A 22,730-nucleotide genomic window follows, 5' to 3' on the forward strand; every position below is an offset into this window, starting at 1 on the left:
GTTTGTATTCGGCACATTTCACTGTGGATTCCTTGGTAAATCAGTGGCAATTTCGGCGCAGGCTTTGCAAACAGACTTTTACGATATGGACTCGACAGTAATGCGACAACGTATAAGTAACCATGTTAAAGGGGTCATGAACTGGCTTTAAAAAAATATACTGTTGTCTGAGGTCAACTTATGACGTTTGCATGGTTTTTACATTCAAAAACAACATAATGAATAAGTAATAGGCTATTTAATAACGTGGTTTGGCGACTAGATCCTGAAATGCTAGGTTTTTATAGGTATTGAAGACTTGGAAGTAAACACCCACTGCTATGATTGGATTACAGTTTTGCATATTATAATGAGTTTCGACCCCCGTCAGTTCACATGGGGAATTGTTTTGAAAACTTCCAATGTGAAAAAATGGCAAACGCAATGATTTGCCCATACAAATTTGACCCAGAGTCTGTTTACGAATCACAGGACAATGAACCGACAGCATCTCAAATACAAAGGGTACTCCAGCCTGTGACACCGTGGTAAGTTATCGTTAATCATCTAGATATCACAGTAGACATCAAACGATCTGTAACAATGCAATACAAGCACAAATAAAATACATTTTACTCACATAAGTGTGTTGCACCACTCCCGTCGGATCCAATATAGAAGGCACAGCATTGTTTTTTAATATCATTCTGTCTGCAAATCCAGCCTTGACCTGTGTCTTGTTTACAAAAGAATCTGCGGTGAAATGAAGCGAACAAACGTGCAATGTCTTACCCACGCAAGCTGGAACTTCATTAAAATAAAGTTCAACCACGCATTCCTAAAATGCACGCGTTTCCCCCCCCCAAACTACTTAAGCGGAAATCCCGCCCTGCAGCTGATTCTAAAGATTTTATTGGTCATGTGAATCACAGTACTGATTGCCTACACCAAACACTGATCCCTAACCCTACCTGTCATTGTAACCTTAACCAATGAAATTAGCTGCAGGGCGGGATTTCTGCTTAACTGGTTTGCGCCCAGTGGGATTTTTTTATTATTATTTTTTTTAATAGAAAGATTAAAAATACGGGAGAAATAAGGGAAAATATTTAAACGGGATGATAGCGGGATAGCAAGGTAAAATACGGGAGAATCCCAGGAAAAACGGGAGGGTTGACAGGTATGGTTATGATGAAATGCTTTTGTTAGTGTGTGCTGAAATCGACGATGATGAGATCACTGTATTCATGCGCTCAACATGTCTGATCGGCTACAGTGATCATCAGTGCAATCTTTCATGCCAAGATCTAAATATAATGCTATAATCAACACTTTTCATGATTAGTTAACCTTGAGAGCTGTAATAGTAAAAATATGCTAAAGGTTTTCGAGAGGTTCCACATATACTTAGCTATTTCATATGCAAAGATGTTAGCCAATCACAGTCTCGCAGCAGACACGCCCCTTAAAACAGAGCCTTCAAATCAGAGGACTATAGGAAAATGCTGTTTATTTCTAAATTATGACCATTTTTGATGTAAAAATCATATAGTGACATTATAAGTGCACCCCAGGAAACATAAAACAAAACAAAAACAATGCAGTTCATGACACCTTTAAAATAAAAATAAAAACATTCTGTATGAATATGTATTGCATAACATGAGAATAACAAATTTACTGTGTATTGAATGCAAAATATTAAAATATTAAAATGGATAATGTTTATGTGTTGTCCAACAAAATAAACATATTATGAGGGCATTATTTAAATAAATAAAAAAAGATCCAAAATGTCTAGTATTAAAAGTCAATTAAAAAACAGCCTATAAATTCACTATAAAATCACACATTAACAAGAGATGAATGATAATTTATTGACATGGGCTATAATTAAGGGTCAGCCAGCCATTATCTAAAAAATAAACCCAGACAGGCCCAAATGCAAAGTGAACGCTTCTGTATTAGGCGTTATACACTGTTGCCCTGGACAACAGATGGTATGCCAATAATTTGACCAGTGAATTGCAATAGACCAGTCAAAATCAAATATTCATGTAGGAACAAGAATATAATAGCCTAATATTAACCAATGTCTCATTTAGATTTTGAAAAAAGAGTTGCAACCTCTTTATATTTAGATTGCATTAAATTGTGAATTGAGCTAGTAAATTTGAATTTATGATGAGCCTTGTGATGGGATGAGACTTACAAAATTGGCTTGTACTGGTTGGAAATGAGTGAAAGTTTATTTGCAACCCATGATTGGCTGCCATCATGCCAAACTGGTGGTCCTCACGGAAGTGACTAAATGAGAAACAGAGTCTCTGACTCCCTCTGCTGCCGTCATTAGCATTTCCTTCTGTAGAAAGACAGACCCTGATGGAGAGAACAAAAAATAGCACAAACACATTTATATTTACTACTTAATCTCTTCTGCTCACCAAGGCTCCATTTATTTTTATCAATGTTAAAACCAGTTCATAGAAACATCAAGCATTTATTTTTTTATGAATGAATGAATGAATGATGAATGAATTAAATCAATTTATTAAAACATTTATAGAATAGAAATCTTTTGTAACATTATAAATGTCTTCACTGTCACTTTGTCACAATTAATGCATCCTTGATGAAATCCTTAATTTCTCTCTTTTCTTTTTTAAATCTTACCGCAAATGTTTGAATGGTCTCATTGTTTCGACAAAAATGGTAAGCAGCAAAAACTGTTTTCAACATTGATAATAATAATTTAAAAATGTTTCTTGAGCAGCAAATCAGTATGTTAGATGATTTCTGAAGGATCATGTGACACTGAAGACTGGATAAATGATACTAAATATATATATTTTTACTGATTTGTGCAATTATTAATAATGGTTCTTATTATCAATGTGGAAAAAGGGTTTGCTGCAAAATATTTGTATGGAAACTTTGATGCATTTTCTTCAGGATTCTTTGATGAATAGAAAGTTCAAAACAACAGCATTTATTTGAAATATAAATATTATAAATGTTTTTACTGTCACTAGAATCAATGTAATGCACCCTTGCTTAATAAAATATTAATTTATATATTTTTATAAATATATATTTTTTCTTACCCCAAAATGTTAAATGGCAGTGTATCATGTTAACACATTAAGCAGCACAACAGTTTTGACAATAATTAATGTTTCTTGAGCACAAAACCAGCATATTAGAATAATTTCTGTAGGATCATAGGACAACAAAGCTACAAAGTTGCAAGCATAATAAAAATGACTGCACAAACCTGTGGTTGTATATAGAGAAAGCTCATTTCTAAGTTGCTGTACAAGCTCACAAAGTTCCTCCTCGTCGTCCATCTGTGAGTCGTCTGAGCCTGAATGCTCTTCCAGTGCTAAATCAGACATGGACTGATGGAATAAAAAAAGATCCTGTCTTTCAAGCAGAACCTCCTCTTGTTCCTCCTGTAGCCCCTCCTCCTCAAATTCCTCTTGCTGCCCCGAAGCTGTCTGGACGTCCTGGTTCAAAACACTATCTGTGTCATCCAGATTCGTAGAGATGTCTTCTGATACCTCATAAAGGGTCTCCTCCTCCACTTCTATTCCTCCTTCTCTCCCCTTCTCAATCTCCTCTTCTCCACTGGAGCTGTCCTGAGGTTTTAAACAGCCTGGTTGTGTCCAGTCGTTCTCACTAATGCTGTCACCATGTTCTGGTTGAAGGTTTGAATGGGAATGAAAGTCAATTCTGGGCTCATCTCTGTCCCTACGACTCAACACCTGTGACAATGACAACAAACAACAATTAAAGAACTTGTTTTACATAAATAAAAACAAATATTGCCCCCTACTAAAGTCCATTTGGATTGCACAGTTTTAACATAAACTAAATGTGATATTTGTCAGTCATACATAAATGAAACGGGTAAGGTTTCTGCACTCAAAACGTCATGGCATAGTTTGTTATTAACCATTTGCCTCTATTTAATTTTATTTAAATCATAAAATCGTATTGTCAAATGCATTTTTATATATATATTATATTAGAATAAGCATTAATCTGTTCATTTTGAAAACAACTAAATTTATTCAGTTAAAAAGTATGAGCATGGTTAACCCTTTCATGCATGAATTATGATAACCTCAGTCAGGATTTTTTTTCCTATGTGTTTTTATTGCTCTTAGGGCATGAAAAACAAGAATTGATTTTTATTTTATTTTTTTACAAATTTTTCAAAGAGATCTTCAGATGTCCACTTGAGTGGACAGCATGCGGTTATGGTTTAAACTTAAGATATACTATATTAAATATAAGACAATAATCAAACAGATAAAGTATGTGAATTTAACAAACTAATCAATACAATTATATCAAATCATGTAAAAACTATAAAATATATACAAAAAATATGAATGCAAAATATTGCAAAGGCTTCATACAAGTTGCACTTCGCGTATCTTTGATATCAGAACATAAGGATGTGATTCCATCAGAATTTTCTACAGTCTGTCAAGGTACAACTGTGGAAACCACTCAGATGCTCCCTCCAGTGTACCAGAGTATGGAGATTTACCCTTATTAGCTAATAATTCTGATTATGTTCAAGATAGACATGCACATTTCTATCATAGCCCTCCTCTGAGAAAACCTAGCGATACGTTTTTTCAATCTCATCTGAAATGATCAGTGTTGGGGGTAACGCATTACAAGTAACATGCATAACGCATTCAGATTACTTTTTTGATGTTACAAGTAAAGTAATGTGTTACAAGTAACATGCATTACCTAATCAGATTACTTTTTGATCTAACAAGTAATTAACTACAAGTAATGTGCATTACCTAATCAGATTACTTTTTGATCTAACAAGTAATTAACTACAAGTAATGTGCATTACCTAATCAGATTACTTTTTGATGTAACGAGTAAAGAAACGCATTACAAGTAACATGCATTACGTAATCAGATTACTTTTTGATGTTATGAGTAAAGAAACGCATTACAAGTAACATGCATTACGTAATCAGATTACTTTTTGATGTAACGAGTAAAGAAACGCATTACAAGTAACATGCATTACGTAATCAGATTACTTTTTGATGTTATGAGTAAAGAAACGCATTACAATAACGCACATTACATAATCAGATTACTTTTTGATGTTATGAGTAAGGAAACGCATTACAAGTAAAATGCATTACGTAATCAGATTACTTTTTGATGTTATGAGTAAAGAAACGCATTACAAGTAACATGCATTATGTAATCAGATTACTTTTTGATGTTATATGTAAAAAACGCATTACAATAACATGCATTACGAAATCAGATTACTTTTTGATCTAACAAGTAAAGTAATGCATTACAAGTGTCATACATTATGTAATCACATGACTTTTTTCGATGTCAATGAAAATTACATTCTAATAATACAAGTACATTTATTTACAGTAAAAAAAGTCACTGCAGATTAAGTTTTTAAGTTTTAAATTTCAAAAACAATATTCACATTATAATTATGAATTGTAGCTGAAATATAGCAATTGATGCATGACGTCCACTACAGTGGACGTGATTAATCAGAGTTTTCTCTCAATCTAAAATTAAAACGTGGAAAATTTTACTGTGATATGACTCATTAGATATTGCTTGATGCTGCAATATTTTTTTTTACCTACAAGAGTCTCCTAGGATAGAAGGAATGGGTGGATATTCCGGAGCAACTTGGCATGTCTGACTGACCCTTGGCCATCTTGGTTGCAATTTATAGGATGATGCACCAGGGTCCAATGAAGAGGCTGATGTGCAACTTTGCCATAAAAACCCGTGCAAATTCAAGAAAATGCTTTTTTAATAGCTGTCCACTGTAGTGACCACTATGCGTGAAAGGGTTAAAATATGGCAGGCTGTTAAATAAGCCATATTCAATGTAAAAATGTATGAGATTAAAACATTGGAATTATTGATGATAAATATATAAACAGGTTATTGTGTATTTAAAACACATTCAGTTCTTCCCTATCGTGAGGTATATCCAAGTGAAACTGCTTCTTGAACAAGAAAAAAATGTAGGGTGGGGAATGATTTTGTCCATCGGGCATTGATTTGATCGTTGCTGCCTTACATTTTTAAGTACAATCAACTTGGATGTCAAATTACATTAAATTGACTTAAAAATGAGTTGAATCTTGTATAACTTATAAAAAAAAGTTGAAAATTTCTTAACTTATTTTGATGAGTTAAGCAATGCAAAAACATGTTGTCATAACTTATTGATCATATTTTTTCTACAGTGTATTGGAATCTTGTTTGAGTGAAAGGTTGTTCCACCCTCATGCTGAAAAACGTCATCAGAAAAGAAGAAATATTTTGCACGGATATATCATTTATAATAAATACGGCAATATTACATTAAAATAATATTGATTTCATGGTGACTTTCAAGTTTATTAGTTCATGTTAAAACTTTCATATATAATTCAAATGCATATATCTTATATTTAGGCCTAAATGCCCTCCTTATGCCGCTTCTCACATGTCTGACTCTGTCCAGTTCGTCTTCCAGATGCTGATTATTTTGGTTGAGCGTCTCCATCATGGTCTTCAGCTCAGTGCATTTGTCCTCCAGTGAATCATGCTCTGACTGGGCTGCAACTCTCCACACCTGAAACTCTTTCTCCAGGAGCCTGAACACAAAAATGCAGTTATTTAAAATGAACATACACACATGTTCAAACATATGCACATACGGCACACAAGACTGTCTTGTCTTTTCTACTCAAAGATTTACTTTGAAAAAAGGCCCACCATTTATCTCTCTGCAGATCCCTCATGGCTTTCTGGGTAACACTGAGGTCTTTTTGGAGATCAGTTGTTTCTCTCTATAACATCATAAACATAAATAAAATATTCACAGGGTGATCATTTAGCATTATGATGATCTCCAGGGTGCAGTAAGCATTTTCTCCCATTCATTTTTTCTTAAATTAGACAGTTTCTTCCCTATTGTGATGGATGAGTGAAACAGCTTCTAGAACTAGAAAAAAAAAATTTAGGGCAGGATTTGATTTTGTCGTTTACTATTGGTGTGTAACTATTACTATTGGTGTTCACTCGCATCACTGTAAATTGTGTGCACAAGCAGTAAGTTGCTGGCTGCAGTTCACTTAATGGCCACCAGTGTCTCTAATAACAAGGCTTTCTGAATTCTACATAATATCCCTTTAAAGATTAAAGGGATAGATTACCCAGAAATTATTTCATTAATTACTCACCCTCATGTCATTCCAAACCCGTAAGACTTTCGTTCAACTTCGGAACACAAATGAAGATATTTTTGATGATATCTGAGAACTTTCTATCCCTCCAAAGACAGCTACGCAACTACCACTTTGACGCTTCAAAAAGTTTATAAAGAAATCGTAAAAGTAATCCATATGAATTGAGAGGTTTATTTCAAATTTTTCTAAAGAGGCACGATAAATTTATATAATGAACAGATTGAATTTAGGCTTTAATTCACATGTAAACATTAATCAGTGAATATGTTATTCATCATGTTGTTCATGTTGTTGTTGTTTCAAGATCTCGACTTAAGTGGTTTCTTCTTGCTTTTACAAAGACTATTTCAAAGTGATAAATACAGTATTGGTCTGCTATGCAAAAAAGAAAAAGCTCACAGGAAAAAGCATACACTAATTACAACATAATAAGTTTTTAATATTTTGTTGGTTCTCTCTTGTTTTTGCATGTGTTCATAATTTCTTTGTACTTTGTACGTCAAAAGAAGGGTCTGAACTGTGTCCACACAATTTGGTATGTTTCACTGCATTATCACAAATAAAAAAAAAGGACTCCAAGCACAACTATGCAATATGCTTACAAAATCTTTAATATTAATTTAATAATTTAATTTTAATAATAATTAATTACATTTTATAATAATTTTTAACATATTTAAAGGAACACTCCGACTTTTTGGGACTTTAGCTTATCCACCGTATCCCCCAGAGTTAGATAAGTCCATACATACCCTTTCCATCTCCATGCGTGCCGTAACTCTGTCTGGCGCACCCACCGCTAGCCTAGCTTAGCACAAAGACTGGAGGTAAACGGCTCCAGCTAGCATACTGCTCCCAATAAGTGACAAAATAACGCCAACATTTTCCTATTTACATGTTGTGATTTGTATAGTCACAGCGTATACAAATAACAAGGTCACATGAGACACAGCCATCTTCTAACCGTATACATACTGGGAACTATATTATCAGAAGGCGAAGCACTGCTACTTCTGCGGAGTGATTTACTCCAACTCTGAGCAAACTCTGTGCCAGTATGTATACGGTTAGAAGATGGATGTGTCTCATGTGACCTTGTTATTCGTACACGCTGTGACTATACAAATCACAACATGTAAATAGGAAAATGTTGGTGTTATTTTGTCACTTATTGGGAGCAGTATGCTAGCTGGAGCCGTTTACCTCCAGTCTTTGTGCTAAGCTAGGCTAGCGGTGGGTGCGTCAGACAGAGTTACGGCACGCACGGAGATGAAAAGGGTATGTATAAACTTATCTAACTCTGGGGGATACGGTGAATAAGCTAAAGTCCCAAAAAGTCGGTGTGTTCCTTTAAATAAATGGTGGTCAATTTTACTAGGCCGGAACTACTTGGCCACCACTGAATACAACTTTTGTTGAAATCACAAGAAAAAAAGACTTTATAAAAGCCTAAATATTTTATTTATATATTGTGTATTTTTGCAATGCTTTATTGGAATGGGAGGTCTCTCTATTGTGAAACATTGCAGGTAAGTTACCTGAGGAATCTTTATCTCTTCCGTCTGCAGGGCTTTAGACTCGACTGTAACCGCAGCAGGGCTGGCAGTCAGATTTATTACAGGAGCATTATGCATGTCTGGATCTTCCACAAACTGCAACACTGGAGAGGAGGCACTGCAGACACACAAACACATGTGTAACAGGCACATAAAGTATTCTACACGTTTAATATACAGAATTACACAAAAAAGTTCAAATGTATACCTGTAGTGACTGTCTGTATGTGTGTGCATCTTCCCCTTTAATTTTCTTAATTTCCGTCTTTGCACCTCCTCTTATCTTTCAGCATTGTGTTTGCATGCATGGGAGAGGTGGGTTTCTAATAAGCTCTGATTAATCTAAAAAATCACTTTTATACTTACATTCTTCTTCTAAATCATATTTAAGAGATTATTTACCATGTATGGTTGTATATTTTCATGTTTCCGCTTTAACTTTGATTAATTTGCTGTCATCTGTGAATTTGAAGCACGTGCTAATTGCAGTGCACTTGAAATTTATTTTACAGAAATGTTGAGGTCGAAGACAAACATTGTATAAGACTGTTTTATCTCTTTATCAGAGAGTAAACTAAGAGTTGAACCAGTTGTCGTCCGTCTGTTTATTCAATCCAGAGAAAACACACATCGCAGACAACAACCAGTTAAATATTCTGTTAAACATGTATCATTCACAGTTTAAAGGTTTGATTTATTTCCAACACAAAAAACACACACAAAATGTGTACCTGGACCCTGTTCTCAGGGCTCTCTTCCTCTCTGCTTCTCTCCGGGTGTGTCGAGGCACCAAAGCGTGTCGAGCGCTGGAGGCCAGTGATGCTATTGACTCCTTCCAGGATGGCTGAACAAACCATAACACACATTATATAAGACATAATTAAAAGAGTTATATATACTATATTCTGTTCAATACTGATATAATTGATAAATGCCTACATTTTAAAATTCTAAAATATTTTGTCTAAATAAATGAAAAATAAAACAATAAAAACTAAAATCAATTATTTTAATTACTCACAGTAAATTAAGGCATTAAACTGACATCCCTAGTTAATAGATGCACAGTATGTAAAACATTATATGCTTAGTAGTACACCTGAGTGCAATATTCCAGTACAGGATGGGATGGCTTGTGTTTCCGGGTGCGTCTCTCAGTCAGAAAGCAGCTTTGGCAGAGGTGTACATTCAGGCATTTCAGACAGCGATACCTATGAGAAGAGACGGTCATACCAGGTCACTATCCATTTCATCTACCAGACAGCACGCATGTCAGTCCCAATACAAACATTCCAGTGTTATTTTAGTATAATTATTAATATTTTTAATTTTAATTTTATTTGTTTGTAAAAAAAAAAAAAAATTACTTTTACTTTTATTTTTATATTTTCAGTTTTAATTTTTGTTAATTTTTTGTTAATTTTGCTATGTGTTTTTGTCATTTTGTTAGTATTACTATTTAGGTTTCATTTATTTTGTTTCAATTTTTGTTTTAGTGAAGGATAATAACCCTGAAACATAAAAATTACAACCAGAGATGTGGGCCAGTAAACCAGTTTCAAACCTTGCAAGGATGTATAGCACTAATATTATAAAACCCACCTGAGGCCAGTGATAGGAAAGGCTTTACAGACATGGCAGCGGACTCTGTGTTGTACAGCCTCACTCACTGAAATCCTGTAGAGAGTGGACAGCCATAACAGCAGGCGGGGTTCTGACTGTAGCCAGCTAATAAAATGCTCTTCACTCACATCTGCTCTGATTACCTGAGAGAGAGAGAGAGAAAAATCCCTAAATTTCAGGATTTGAGGCTGTTTACATGTGTGTGAGTGACAAACACTGTAGCTGGTATAGCTTAGTGGTTAAAAATCTGTTCTAGCAACTGAGAGCTGTACCTTCAAATACCTACAAGGGAAAATGTGTGGCCTACTGTATGTTGCTTTGAATGAAAAAAAATCTCCTCAACAGGGATTTTCAAACTTTTTGATGCCACAGCTTAGCAAATAAGATGGTCCTCTTGTGAGGGACCACCTTTCTAAAATGAAGGCATTATATATTTGCATGTATATATTCTGTGAATATACACAGTCAAACCAAAATTTATTAAGACACCTTCAACATTTCTCACATTATCACAGTTTATTCACTATAGTTTAGTGGTTTAATGGTTTTGGCCATCCTTCTGTTAGACTGTCTCACAAATGAGTTAGGTTGAATAGCTGTCAGCTGTTAAATTTAAGTACACAATTAGATAATACCAATTTAGGTCAACCAATTACCAAACCATGCTTAATTTTGTTCAGTCTGTGGTGTAAAAAGGTTGCATTAGCAATTAAAGACAAAAACACTTAAAGGGTTAGTTCACCCAAAAATGAAAATTCTGTCAGTAATTACTCACCCTCATGTTGTTCCAACCCCGTAAGACCTTCGTTCATCTTCGGAACACAAATTAAGATATTTTTGATTAAATCTGAGAGCTGGATCACTCCTCCATAGGCTTCTAAGGCATTATAACTTGCTGGCCCAGAAAATGTATTAAAGACATCGTTAGTCCAAGTGACTACAGTGGCTCAATCTTAAGTTTATAAAGCGACGAGAATACTTTTTGTGCGCAAAGTAAGTTTCACGTAGTATAACTGCGCAGCGCTTCTGTGTTGTACGTCACACGTAGGCTCACTATTGGCCGACGCTGGTCATGTGTGTGATGCGTGTGACGTATAACACAGAAGCGCTGCGCAGTTACACTACGTGAAAAAACTCGAGCCCCAGAGAGAAGGAAATGAATAGTGGAATAAAGTCGTTATTTTGGGGTTTTTTTGCGCACAAAAAGTATTCTCGTCGCTTGATAAACTTAAGATTGAGCCACTGTAGTCACTTGGACTATATTAACGATGTCTTTAATACATTTTCTGGGCCAGCAAGTTATAATGCCTTAGAAGCCTATGGAGGAGTGATCCAGCTCTCAGATTGAAGATGAACGAAGGTCTTACGGGGTTGGAACAACATGAGGGTGAGTAATTACTGACAGAATTTTCATTTTTGGGTGAACTAACCCTTTAAGCAAAACATAGTCAGGTCAAAGTGTCTGAACAATTTTTGGTTCCAAATTTTTATAAATTTTACTGATAGTCCACTGTATGAATAATTTTTGGGTATAATATGTCACAGTTTACTTTATTTTGCTATCCTCACTTACACAAATGAACTATAGTGTCCTGCGCCCACTAGTAAAAAAAATATCAAAAATTATATCTGCTGTCAGAATAATGTTTGGTTTGACTGTATATATATATATTTATATATATATATATATATATATATATATATATATACTGTATATAGTGTGTGTGTTAGGAGAATGTACATTACCCCTTTGAAGCAGGAGGACACTGCAGTTTCAGCGTGGCCAAACACATGGTTTTCTTGAACCACTGCTGGAACCTTAACCAGATGTTTTAATTTAGAAATGTGTTGTATTTGTTAGAAGTGGCTCTTATTAATTGGATCAAACTGTTGCTTTTCTCACCTGGCTGAGGTCTTCCAGCAGGACTCTGAGTGCACTTTGACTGATGGAGCCCCTGTTGCTCTCCTGATTCCCACTGTAGCTCTCAGCCAGTCGGAACAGAGCTGCAGAGACACAAGCACAGACCCTGAACACTTAACTAAGATCGTAAACATTAATACATTCTGAAAGCTAGACAGAATCGGAATAAGCGATAAAAATCAAGTGAATGTAGAACAGACCCTTCTGTTTAGCTGAGAGAGAGTCTCCACAGAGGGCGATCAGCGCGGCCTCCACAGACCTGAGCAGAATAACCCCGGTTTGCTCTCTAAAAGAAAGCAAGGTTAAATCACACATGCATAAACACAAAAATAGACTATATAATGTTGAATCAGAAGTCACCCCTCACCTGTCAAACAGTTTAAAGAGAAGCCTGGTGGTTTGATCTGTGGCTTCAGGTACTGCCTGACCAGGAAGTTCATGTGAAATGCTCTGGAATAGCTCTTCTAGAAGCTGCTGTACATCTTCTTGAGCAAGACTAATCACTGATTCCCCAGAACATAAAGTATTTAAAACTGGGCGCAAATCCTGCAGTGACACCAGGTGCACTGGAGTTTGAAAAAGAGAGTCACTAATGAGATATATTAAGTTTGCGAGATTATATAATGTTATATAAAAGCATCCTCCTGCATTCACAAAAAAAGTTAAACACAGAAAAACTTACTCTGACATAGTTTTTGTAACGAGCGAAGCTTTAGAGCAGCTCGATACACTGCAGGACGAACCTCATTCAGACCTTTTGTGGGAGAAATATATGAATATTTATTTTTTAACAAATTGATGGGATTTTGATCAATAAATGTACTTGTACCAATATACACAAAAGAGGATACCCAGAAAGAGGTTTCATTGTAAATGCGCACAATATCCTATACTAATTCATTAATAAATACATTATTATTTACAGATCCTATTCAGCATTTTTTAGTATTCTTAATACACCTTAAACAGACATTTTCTGCCATTTTCATCCTGAATTAATGTAAACAGGGACCAATAAACTTACCTATGAAATCCACATCCATAACAGTTCTCTGTTCAATAAAACCTTGGTTATGGAGACAAAAATATTTAAATGTCAATGACCATCTACACCATATTCCTTTTATTTTCAACTACATTGTTTTCTTTGTGAGAATTTTTAGAAATTAACAGATTAACCTAGCATGGAAAGTATGCTATAACTAGGTTTCAGCACAAAAAAAGTAACCAGTGCCCCACAAAAACTGAATACAAAATAAAACTACTCATTCAAAATTTAGCTTGACTTCCTGAGGCTGACTATCAATATTTTCCTAAAGGTTAGTTAAAGGGTAGTACATTTTATTGACAATTCACATAGGTCTACCCAACAAAAGACTAGGCAACCCAGAATATCTGGCAACCCCACACTCATTCTCATTCATCCTTTCGCGCCTTCGAGTTCTGCGAGGGAAAGTCTCATCTGACAAGAAGGTCGGTGTTTTATATAACAAATACCTTCAAGCGTCTATGCTAATAGCTATTATTGCAAAGTAGATAGATCGATGTTTGCGATGTGTAGCCTACGTTTTGTATAAATGTGATGTAAGTAGTGCAAATAAATAGCTGAAGCTACAGTAGTCTATTAGCCTACGAAAATGAAAGCAAAGCAAATAGGAAGCACATTTATTTTATTCGGTACGACAGATAATCTTAAACCGAACGATTTAATATTAAAGTTATAAACACGTTCTTATAGCAATTGTCAAATAAGTAGCCTATTATATTTAGCATATCTATATCGAACTATAGATCTATTTAAAACATAATAGTGAACTTATTGCTCACCTGAACGCTGTAACATGAAATTGTTTCCTTGTGACCATCAAGTCCTTTTAAACTTGCATGCACAAGCTGCCACTTGCTTGGTTTGTGTTACTTATTGTTAATAATGTATGAACAGGTTTTATTTCACTTTGTCCATGTCAGTGCTATTGGCCATTATTAGGTTATTTGCAACTTGTTTCTTTGCTTTGAAGTGAATATGAACTATTTACTATCCTGAAGATGCTCTCTGACATAAACTAACATCTATGTTCTTCTTCTCTCCAGTTCATCAGTGTTGATTTTGAAAAATGGACAAAAAATACCTTCAGAGAATTGTCAAACATAAAGTCTTCCTCATGATGACTTTATCTGTAGATGCCGACTTAATCTTGCAGCATGTGCATCAGGCTAATCTTATTACTCAACGTGAATACATGAACCTCATAGATATTTCTGAAAGACAGAAGAGAGTCACCGACCTACTTGACAAACTCATTGGAAAGGGGGATGAAACTTGTCGCAATTTCATAGACCTTTTAAGAAAGGATTGTTTGGAAAGTTTTCCAACGTTAAAGGATCATGACATTTTTGATCCTCCAGTACAGGTGACATCAATATTTGATGCTCATATATTCAAATTAATGTAAATGCTGCCCTCAAGTATTTTCTATACCACTGATGTGTGTATATGTGCTTTTATTTCAGGTCCCTCAATACAAAATAGAACGAATTCCACGTGGTACCTGCGTAATCATCAACAATGTGAATTTTACGACCATGCAGGAAAGAAGCGGATCAGATGAGGACCAAAGTTTGTTTTTTAAACATTTTTGCATTGTATTTAGGTATTTAGCATTAGATATTTTGGTAACACTTTATTTTACAGTGTCCTTGTTACACGTTACATGTAGTTACTATAGTACTAACTATACATTATGTATGATTACATGCAACTAACCATATACCAAACCTTTATCGTAACCCTATAAGTATCTGTTTTTAATTAATATTACTCAGTACTTAAATGTATATAATTGCACTGTAACAAGGACATCTTAAAAATAAAGTGTAACCACTATTTTAAGTTATACCATGGTGGTCTGTCTAAATACTTGATTCTGATTGGCTGAAAGGTGTGTAGTAATACAGTTTAATGCGCTGCTAGTTCCAGTCAGTTTAATCATTGTTCTAATTAATGTGATACCTTTATTGCTGTTTTTAAAGTATTGATGCTGCAAACATCAATTACAGCTTTAAATTGTCAATGCCAGGAAAATACCATGGTATAAGCAGGATTATCTACACTTATTGTGTAAAGGAAACTATAAGAAAATAATTCAGGAAAGAAAATAGTTGAGTTGTACATTTATGAAGAATTTTTTATTTTTTTATTTTCATTAAATTATAATATTTATTTGTCAATTTTTATAAATATTATTTATTTATAATTTTTTATATCGATGAATGTATGGAGTTGCTTATTTTCTCTCTTTTCGACCCCAGAGTATCTTGCCAGAGTTTTCCGCTGGCTGGGGTTTGAGGTGGTGGTGCACAGAAATAAAACTGCAGCTGAAATGAAGGATCTCCTCAAAGACCTGAGGACGACAGTAGACGGAGACTGCTTTGTATGCTGTGTCCTCTCCCATGGCGAAAAAGAAGGAGTCTATGGATGCGATGGTGGTGTTGTTTCTGTTGATGAAATACGGGAGCCTTTCACTGGCATTTCCTGCCAAAGCCTAGCCGGCAAGCCCAAACTGTTTTTTATACAGGCATGTCGTGGGAAAAAAAATCAACTCCGTGTGAAAGTCCAAGCGGATGCTCCAGAAGACGGAGAATCAGAGATGGAGGTGGATGGTGATGATTTTGATATCACAATCCCAGATGACACGGATTTCCTCATTGCCAGGTCAACCACTGACGGTCACCTTTCTTATAGAAAGCCAGAAGTGGGCTCCTGGTTTATTCAGTCACTTTGCCGAAACCTAGAGAAACATTGTCCACTGTAAGTTTGTAACAAAGATTTCATGCAGCAGTTTTATGTTCATTATGAACATTTGAGTATACAAAGTAGAGAAAATGATAAAGGAAAATAATGCGTACTGAAATCGATAACATGTACAAAATCAGAACTAGATGTACTATCAAAAAATTAAAAAAATGATTTATTGATTTTTTTGTCCCCAGGGGTACAGACATCCAGACGATCCTGCTTAGTGTGAATAATGAGGTTAGCAGTGAGGGGATCAAATGCAAACAAATGCCTGTCCATGAAGTCACCATGAGGAAGAAACTGATCCTGCAGCCAGTGAACCACTGAAAGCTCCTACATGTGTCATGCAAAGATGCCTCAATATGTCTTTTTTTATATTTTATCTTAATAGGATCATTTATAAGGGAATCTCCAAAAAATATATACAGTATGTTTACTTTACTCTTCCATGTTCTTAAAGGACTTTTTTTCTTTTCTTTTAAAATCAGGGCCAAAACTGTTTACTTAAAGGGAATCAATTTGAGCCATTTGAGATAAAACAATTTTTTTATAAACAGTGGTTAATTATTGTATTTTTGCAGATATGTTTTACACATTTACTACATACTTTTCTATGTACACTTTCTGTACCCTATATAAATACACTCATTTAATTATTTTATAATAAATAATATTTTAATATGGTGTATTACTGCATGCACAAATGGAATGCAATTTAATGTATACCTGCAATACACATTAAGTCTACACATAAATATGGCATCAGGTAGGATGACCAGAGTGGTATGTGTCAAATGTAGGGGTTTTATATTAGGTGTCTTTTAATAACTATACCTACTTAAAATCATTATGTACAATTGTTAGGGAGAGTCAACAGTGTAATAATAAATTAATTATAGCTTTAATTACATTCCGATATTTTTTAAATATAAGTACATTGTAAAACCATTAATGTACACAATAAGTGCATTGTATCAAATGATTGTTAGTATACACAGTAGTTGTAGTTTAAAGTATCTTTATTTAAATTTTTCCCAGTATCAAATTTAAATGCAATCTCCAAACAAGATCTTCCAAGTCAAAATCAGATTGAGATATCCATAATTAAATTGCAGATATCTTTAATAGAGGTTTGACTAGGAAGAATTCCAGTTCACTATATCTCTTAACTCTTTACCCGCCATTTCATAGTTCCTAGAACTATTGGCAAAAGTATCCGGATGTTGGCGTGTTCGCACCTACTTCAGAGTAGGGTCTACCAGCACTATAGGAACTATCCGTGACAGATATATATATATATACAGTGGTTTTCTGATCGCCCAAATGTTTCACAGAAACAGTTATTAGCTATTGTTTACCACCCACAGGTATTACATTTTATCAGCATATTTTGTTTTTCATTTTTACAGCATATTTGCCACATCTGTAAAAGTGAAGAGAATCATGAGAAATTTGAGACCAATTTGTTTTTCACTTTTTAATGACAAACTCATGTTTACAGCACAGGGGTTTTCCAGATATGTGCATATTAACCAAACTGCAAATGTAAAAAGTCTTTAAAATGTTTAAATACAAAACCCTGGTTAAATACTCAATGAAATGCATGACATTATCAAGTTAAAATGAAAATTCATCAACAAAGAAACATGCCATTGGGCAGGACCAATAGAAACAGTATACTGTATGTCAAATGAAGGCATCACAAAGCATATTTCCACAGGCAGGGACAAGAATTGACATGGTAATTATACTGTAAATACACAATAATAGCTAAAACAGCAGTTTGTGTTGTATTCAATATCACTTTAAGGGATAAAATATGTCAGCAAAAATTGAGTTTGAATATATTCAAGCATTGGATGGAAAGTATTTATCTTTTTTTTTTTTTTTAAGCAGTTGTTTTAACTTACAATACATTTAACTGAAATTCCTAAACATCCATTCACACTGTTCTAATGGCATACAGCCGCAAGATGGAGCCACCGAAAGCAAGCCATTAGGAAACGCAGCATTTACCGTTTGTTTATTTTTTGTTTGCGGCAATGTCGATGTAAACGCAGTTCACGTGGGTCCCAGGTTGAAAAATACAGAAGTCCGTATGTATGTATTCAATCTCCAATTGATTTAACCTCTTAAGTTGTCTCAGAGCTGTTCTATGCCTCTGATTTGTCAGCTAGTTATTTAAATACAGCAGTGGAATTCTAAATCAGGTCAATTATTAACTAATGGTTATCAAACATTATGACTTAGTCTTCGATGGACCCAGCATAATAAGGAACTGGAGGGCTTTTTAAAAGGTAGTTATTTGGTAACACTTTACAATAAGGTTCCTTTATTAAACATTAGTAAATGTATTAACTAACATGAACTAACAATGAGCAATACATTTACTACTGTTTTTGTTAATCTTTGTTAATGTTAGTTAATGAAAATAAAGCTGTTCATTGTTTGTTCATGTTAGTTCACAGTGCATTACCTAATGTTAACAAGATTTTAATAAAGTATTAGTAAATGTTGAAATTAACAATAACAAAGATGAACAAATGCTGTATAAGTGCAGTTCATTATTAGTTAATGTTAACTAATGTCAGTGTTTCCCCTACCATTATATAAGGGGGGCGCCCCGCCCTCCTAACGGCTCCCCCCGCCCCCCTTGAAGTCAAGTAAATTTGATTTGATTTTCTTTATAGCGCCAGATTACAATTTGTTATTTTATTTAAAAAAAAACTAAATAGCCCTCAAGTAATATGTTATTTATCTTATTTCCACGATGGCATGTCTTTTCTGTCTGTGTTTGCGCGTTTACAATTATCCCAATGAGTGCGCAAGCGCGCACACTCACACACAAACAAACACTTGCGTCAAATACAGATGAGCACTAGCGGACAGAGAGCGCGCGGCGGGAAATATGTCGCTGAACTGATGATGGCAACACTCGCTCTCCTGCTCCAAGTCTACGCCCGTTTCACACATATTTCGTTTGCAGTGCGTGTGCGGTGAGTATTTTTTTCCGTACCCATGTTTACAGAGCTTTCACACTGCACGCGGATGCAGTCCGTCGATGATCGATCCGTTCCAGTTGCGGTGCGTATACAGCAGTGCAGCGATCGTTTCCGCACCGAGTCTACTTTTGCCGTTTATATACTGTCTATGATTTCTGCTGTGCTGAAAACGCTGAATTAAAGTGACAGCGCATGTTTCGTGGTCAAAATGAACACAGATTGACCTGAAAATGTAGTAATTTCACCATAAGTGCGATTAATTAAATAAAATGTAGTAATCTCACCATAAATTTATTTAATTAAATACTACTTTTTTCACTTTAAGACCGGGGTAAAGCAAGGAAAACTACAATTTACCTCAACAAGGCGACATAATGACATTCGTGGAGGTGGAAAAACAAGTTCTTTGTGACATGCAAGATTTATTGTATTAAAATTTAAATGCAAAAGATTTTAATATAAATACATGGTTAAATATTTTACCACTTGCTTGAGCAACTTAATATATAATTATATAGAAGTAATGCATTGAATAATACATTGTTTAAATTGTTTAAACGTGAACGCGCGTTCACAGCAGTGCTGTGTCTGACAGGATTATTCTCTCCAATAAATGCATCATAGAAATAAAAACTTCTCACAAAAAAAGCACATTTAAAATTTGTCATATAAATGTATTAACTAACATTAACGAACAATGAATGAGCAATATATTTGTTAGTATTTATAAATCTTTTTTTAGTTGTTAGTTAAAAAATAAAACTATTTAAGCTCTGGTCCATTAATATTAACAAATACTTCTATAAATTTAACAAAGGTTATTTGCAAAAGTAAATTTTAAAAATATTTAAATATGTTTTTTTTTTTTTTTTTTAAAGAGATATCTTATGTTAACATTTTTTTTTTTTTACATTTGTGTTTTATGTTAACTTTTACAAAGCATTACCCTCCCAGACAACCAATTAATGTGACACATAGATAGATAGATAGATAGATAGATAGATAATGTCTCTGTCAATTTTCCCTAACCAACCCCCCCCCCCCCCCCCCCCCCCCCCCCCCCCCCAAACCTGTAAACCTAGGGGAAACACTGAATGTAGTTAACTAATGAACCTTATTGTAAAGTGTTACCAGTTATTTTATTCGATAAAGTTTTAAATATGGATATTTTTCTTCCCCAAATACATTTGCTTCATGGGAAGGACCAGTATTTTGGTTAGAGTGTAGCGAACCTCAGGCATCTGCTTGGAACGCTGAATGGTTTGGGAGCTCACTGCTTTATTCACCCTTGTCAAAATTAAGTGCATATCCTTTTTCCTGTCAAAAAAAGAAAGCGATATCAACAAGTTACATGAGTATTGTGGACACATCAATACATAAATGCAATATAGCCACATGCACTCCCATCTTTTGATGGTGCTTTGAATGATCAGACCACAATGTGTTTCCAAGATGATAAACTCACCCAAAATGGATGTTAACACCAAATGCAAAAATTATCAAAATAAAGACCACAACTCACTGTGGACAGCCAATTTCAAGCTGCTTGCAGAGCTCCTGGATATAGATAGACCCTTCTGTAATGTGGCGATAGGACTGGTATTCCTCTACTGTGGCCATTCCGATTAGGAAATCAGCTTTTAAAGGAACACTGTGCAACGCAGGAATATAAGTATCCTCAAATGTTTCATCTTCTGTTGTGCTCTCCTGTCCATCTGCCATCCACACACCTTGCTGGGCCTCATTACCCTGACAGGCCTGAATGAAGAAAAGCTTGGGCTTGCTGGCTAGTGTGCGGCATTCAGCAAAAGGCTGTGTGAGTTCACAAATCGGGACTTGTTTTCCATCTATTCCCAGAACAGAGCCTTTCTCTCCATGGGAGAGGATGCAGCAAACAAAGGCATCCATCGTAGAGTGATCCCTCTCTGCAAACTCCTTTATCACATTTTGCATATCCAAGGCTCGCAAATCGGCCCGCACCTCGACTTCGAAAAACATGTTCTCAAACACTCTGGTAAGATTATCTAGGAGACAAAGTCAAATGTATAGTTAGGTCTTTATCATAAAGCCATATTTGACATATTTAAATCAAATCAAATCAAATCAAGTATATTTGTATAGCGCTTTTCACAATACAGATTGTATCAAAGCAGCTTCACAGTATTAAAATAAAATAATACAACAAAGTTTGTTTCTAGTGGAATATTTAACAGTAGACTACCTTTTCAGTTCATGGTTACTTTTTAGAGTAGGGATCTGTATACAATATGCGTACACTACATATGTATTCAAATTTAGAAATGTGTATCCCTCAAACTCCCCAAAATACCTTTATCTTTGTCTGTCCCTTTCCGGTTTTTAAGTGACGCATCCTCAAAATTATAGTTGTTGATGATCAAACAATATCCACAAGGTCTTTTTGACATGGAATAAAATTCATTCTGCTTTGTCACTGTGAAAATAAGGACAGTTTAGGAGAAGGCTAGGCTTGGCATATATTCTAGTTTACTAACATAACACAGATTGTAAATGACTTACCTGCATGCTTCTTTTTAGGGTAATGGTGTGAAATATTGCCAGTGGTTTGAAGGGACTTCCTCTTTCTTTTAGTCCTTTGAACACATTGGTTTTCTTTGGCTCCCTAAATGGTAAAAATAAATAGCCTAAATAGAGAAATTCTACTAATAGCATAATAATATATTACAATGGTTCAGAAATATAATTTTCTCAAATAGCATGTATCTATCAAAAATAACAGGACATTTCTAGTCTTAATTAAATGAAATCTTACTTCTAAATTACTCCTTACAGCCTTCTTTCTTTGTGATTCATCTGATCCTTTGCCCTTCTTTTGCTCATTCTTGGTAGCCTGACTTATCTGATCATTGTTGCTGACATGGACAGTTTCATCCATCTGAGAGTAATAAAAAGAAAAACCGTAATGTCAACAGAATCATTAACGTTAGATGTTTGTATATCAACAAATAATATAATATTATCCAATACACGGTTTTAAACCAAAACATGCAATATATATATAAACTAACTGTGGGAAATGCGCAGTGCCAGTGCGTAGAGTAAGTGAAGCAGGAAGTTTTTCGCGCGCTTTGTGCACAGATACAAAAATATAAACGTAAACATATGAATGAGTAAACAGTAAGTACTTACCTCCGTCAACTCGAAGAAAAGTGCTAGATTGGCTTATGAAACAATGCAGATCAGTCTAGTGGGATATATTTAGATTGTGCAGGTGTTTTGCGGACGGAGTGCGGAAAGAGAGAGAGGGAGATGGAAAGGGAGAGGGAGAGAATCTCCGCCGCCGGTGCGTAGAGTCAGTGAAGCTGGAAGTTTTTCGCGCGCTTTTGTGCACAGATACAAAAAATATAAACGTAAACATATGCATGAGTAAACAGTAAGTACTGACCTCCGTCAACTTTTGCTAGATCGGCTTATGAAACAATACAGATCAGTCAAGTAGGATTTTGAGGATCCGTTTGTGAACGGAGTGCGGAAAGAGCATTGACAGTCAAATAAAGGGAAAGGGAGGGAGGGAGATAGAAAGGGAGAGGAAGAGAATCTCCGCCCTTC

General features: G+C 35.0%; 3 protein-coding genes across 5 annotated transcripts; 1 reads left to right on the forward strand and 2 right to left on the reverse strand.

The window, feature by feature from the left end:
* Positions 1-1,047: 1,047 nt before the first annotated feature.
* On the reverse strand, positions 1,048-13,407 carry dytn (dystrotelin). Its single transcript, XM_084129594.1, has 14 exons — positions 13,369-13,407; positions 13,027-13,098; positions 12,712-12,910; positions 12,545-12,630; positions 12,327-12,427; positions 12,170-12,241; positions 10,403-10,566; positions 9,900-10,011; positions 9,532-9,644; positions 8,783-8,918; positions 6,772-6,845; positions 6,500-6,650; positions 3,254-3,743; positions 1,048-2,358 (listed from the first exon to the last, which is right to left on the reverse strand). The coding sequence occupies exons 1-14, from the start codon at positions 13,385-13,387 to the stop codon at positions 2,255-2,257; spliced, it is 1,893 nt and encodes a 630-aa protein (XP_083985720.1). The 5' UTR covers positions 13,388-13,407; the 3' UTR covers positions 1,048-2,254.
* A 343-nt stretch (positions 13,408-13,750) lies between these two features.
* casp20 (caspase 20, apoptosis-related cysteine peptidase) lies at positions 13,751-16,826 on the forward strand. The gene is made up of 5 exons (XM_084129745.1): positions 13,751-13,817; positions 14,436-14,755; positions 14,856-14,961; positions 15,654-16,152; positions 16,335-16,826. The coding sequence occupies exons 2-5, from the start codon at positions 14,459-14,461 to the stop codon at positions 16,465-16,467; spliced, it is 1,035 nt and encodes a 344-aa protein (XP_083985871.1). The 5' UTR covers positions 13,751-13,817; positions 14,436-14,458; the 3' UTR covers positions 16,468-16,826.
* Positions 16,827-17,602: 776 nt separating this feature from the next.
* Positions 17,603-22,730, reverse strand: casp8l1 (caspase 8, apoptosis-related cysteine peptidase, like 1). 3 transcript variants are annotated; one of them, XM_084128340.1, is made up of 7 exons: positions 22,567-22,730; positions 21,952-22,056; positions 21,681-21,783; positions 21,472-21,594; positions 20,665-21,166; positions 20,234-20,459; positions 17,603-18,721 (listed from the first exon to the last, which is right to left on the reverse strand). In XM_084128340.1, exons 2-6 carry the CDS (start codon positions 22,054-22,056, stop codon positions 20,297-20,299), a joined length of 996 nt encoding a protein of 331 aa, XP_083984466.1. In that variant the 5' UTR covers positions 22,567-22,730; the 3' UTR covers positions 17,603-18,721; positions 20,234-20,296. The 3 variants fall into 3 exon arrangements, with proteins under 3 accessions (XP_083984466.1, XP_083984464.1, XP_083984465.1); XM_084128338.1 differs by having other exon boundaries at positions 21,934-22,056; positions 22,567-22,727; XM_084128339.1 differs by lacking the exon at positions 22,567-22,730 and adding an exon at positions 22,311-22,555 and having other exon boundaries at positions 21,934-22,056.

Source organism: Abramis brama (assembly GCF_963993115.1).
Source record: "Abramis brama genome assembly, chromosome: 11".
Taxonomy (NCBI): domain Eukaryota; kingdom Metazoa; phylum Chordata; class Actinopteri; order Cypriniformes; family Leuciscidae; genus Abramis; species Abramis brama.

Coding starts and splice junctions, on each gene's coding strand:
- dytn (XM_084129594.1), bottom strand. Junction 12,631..12,711: donor CTCTTTAAACTGTTTGACAG/GTGAGGGGTGAC, acceptor GCTTTCTTTTAG/AGAGCAAACCGGGGTTATTC. Junction 6,651..6,771: donor GATCTGCAGAGAGATAAATG/GTGGGCCTTTTT, acceptor TTTTGTGTTCAG/GCTCCTGGAGAAAGAGTTTC.
- casp20 (XM_084129745.1), top strand. CDS start 14,459: ATGGACAAAAAATACCTTCAGAGAATTGTCAAACATAAAGTCTTCCTC. Junction 14,962..15,653: donor CGGATCAGATGAGGACCAAA/GTTTGTTTTTTA, acceptor TTTCGACCCCAG/AGTATCTTGCCAGAGTTTTC. Junction 16,153..16,334: donor CTAGAGAAACATTGTCCACT/GTAAGTTTGTAA, acceptor TTTTGTCCCCAG/GGGTACAGACATCCAGACGA.
- casp8l1 (XM_084128338.1), bottom strand. CDS start 22,056: ATGGATGAAACTGTCCATGTCAGCAACAATGATCAGATAAGTCAGGCT. Junction 21,595..21,680: donor CCCTAAAAAGAAGCATGCAG/GTAAGTCATTTA, acceptor TTATTTTCACAG/TGACAAAGCAGAATGAATTT. Junction 21,167..21,471: donor AGGGACAGACAAAGATAAAG/GTATTTTGGGGA, acceptor TTTGTCTCCTAG/ATAATCTTACCAGAGTGTTT.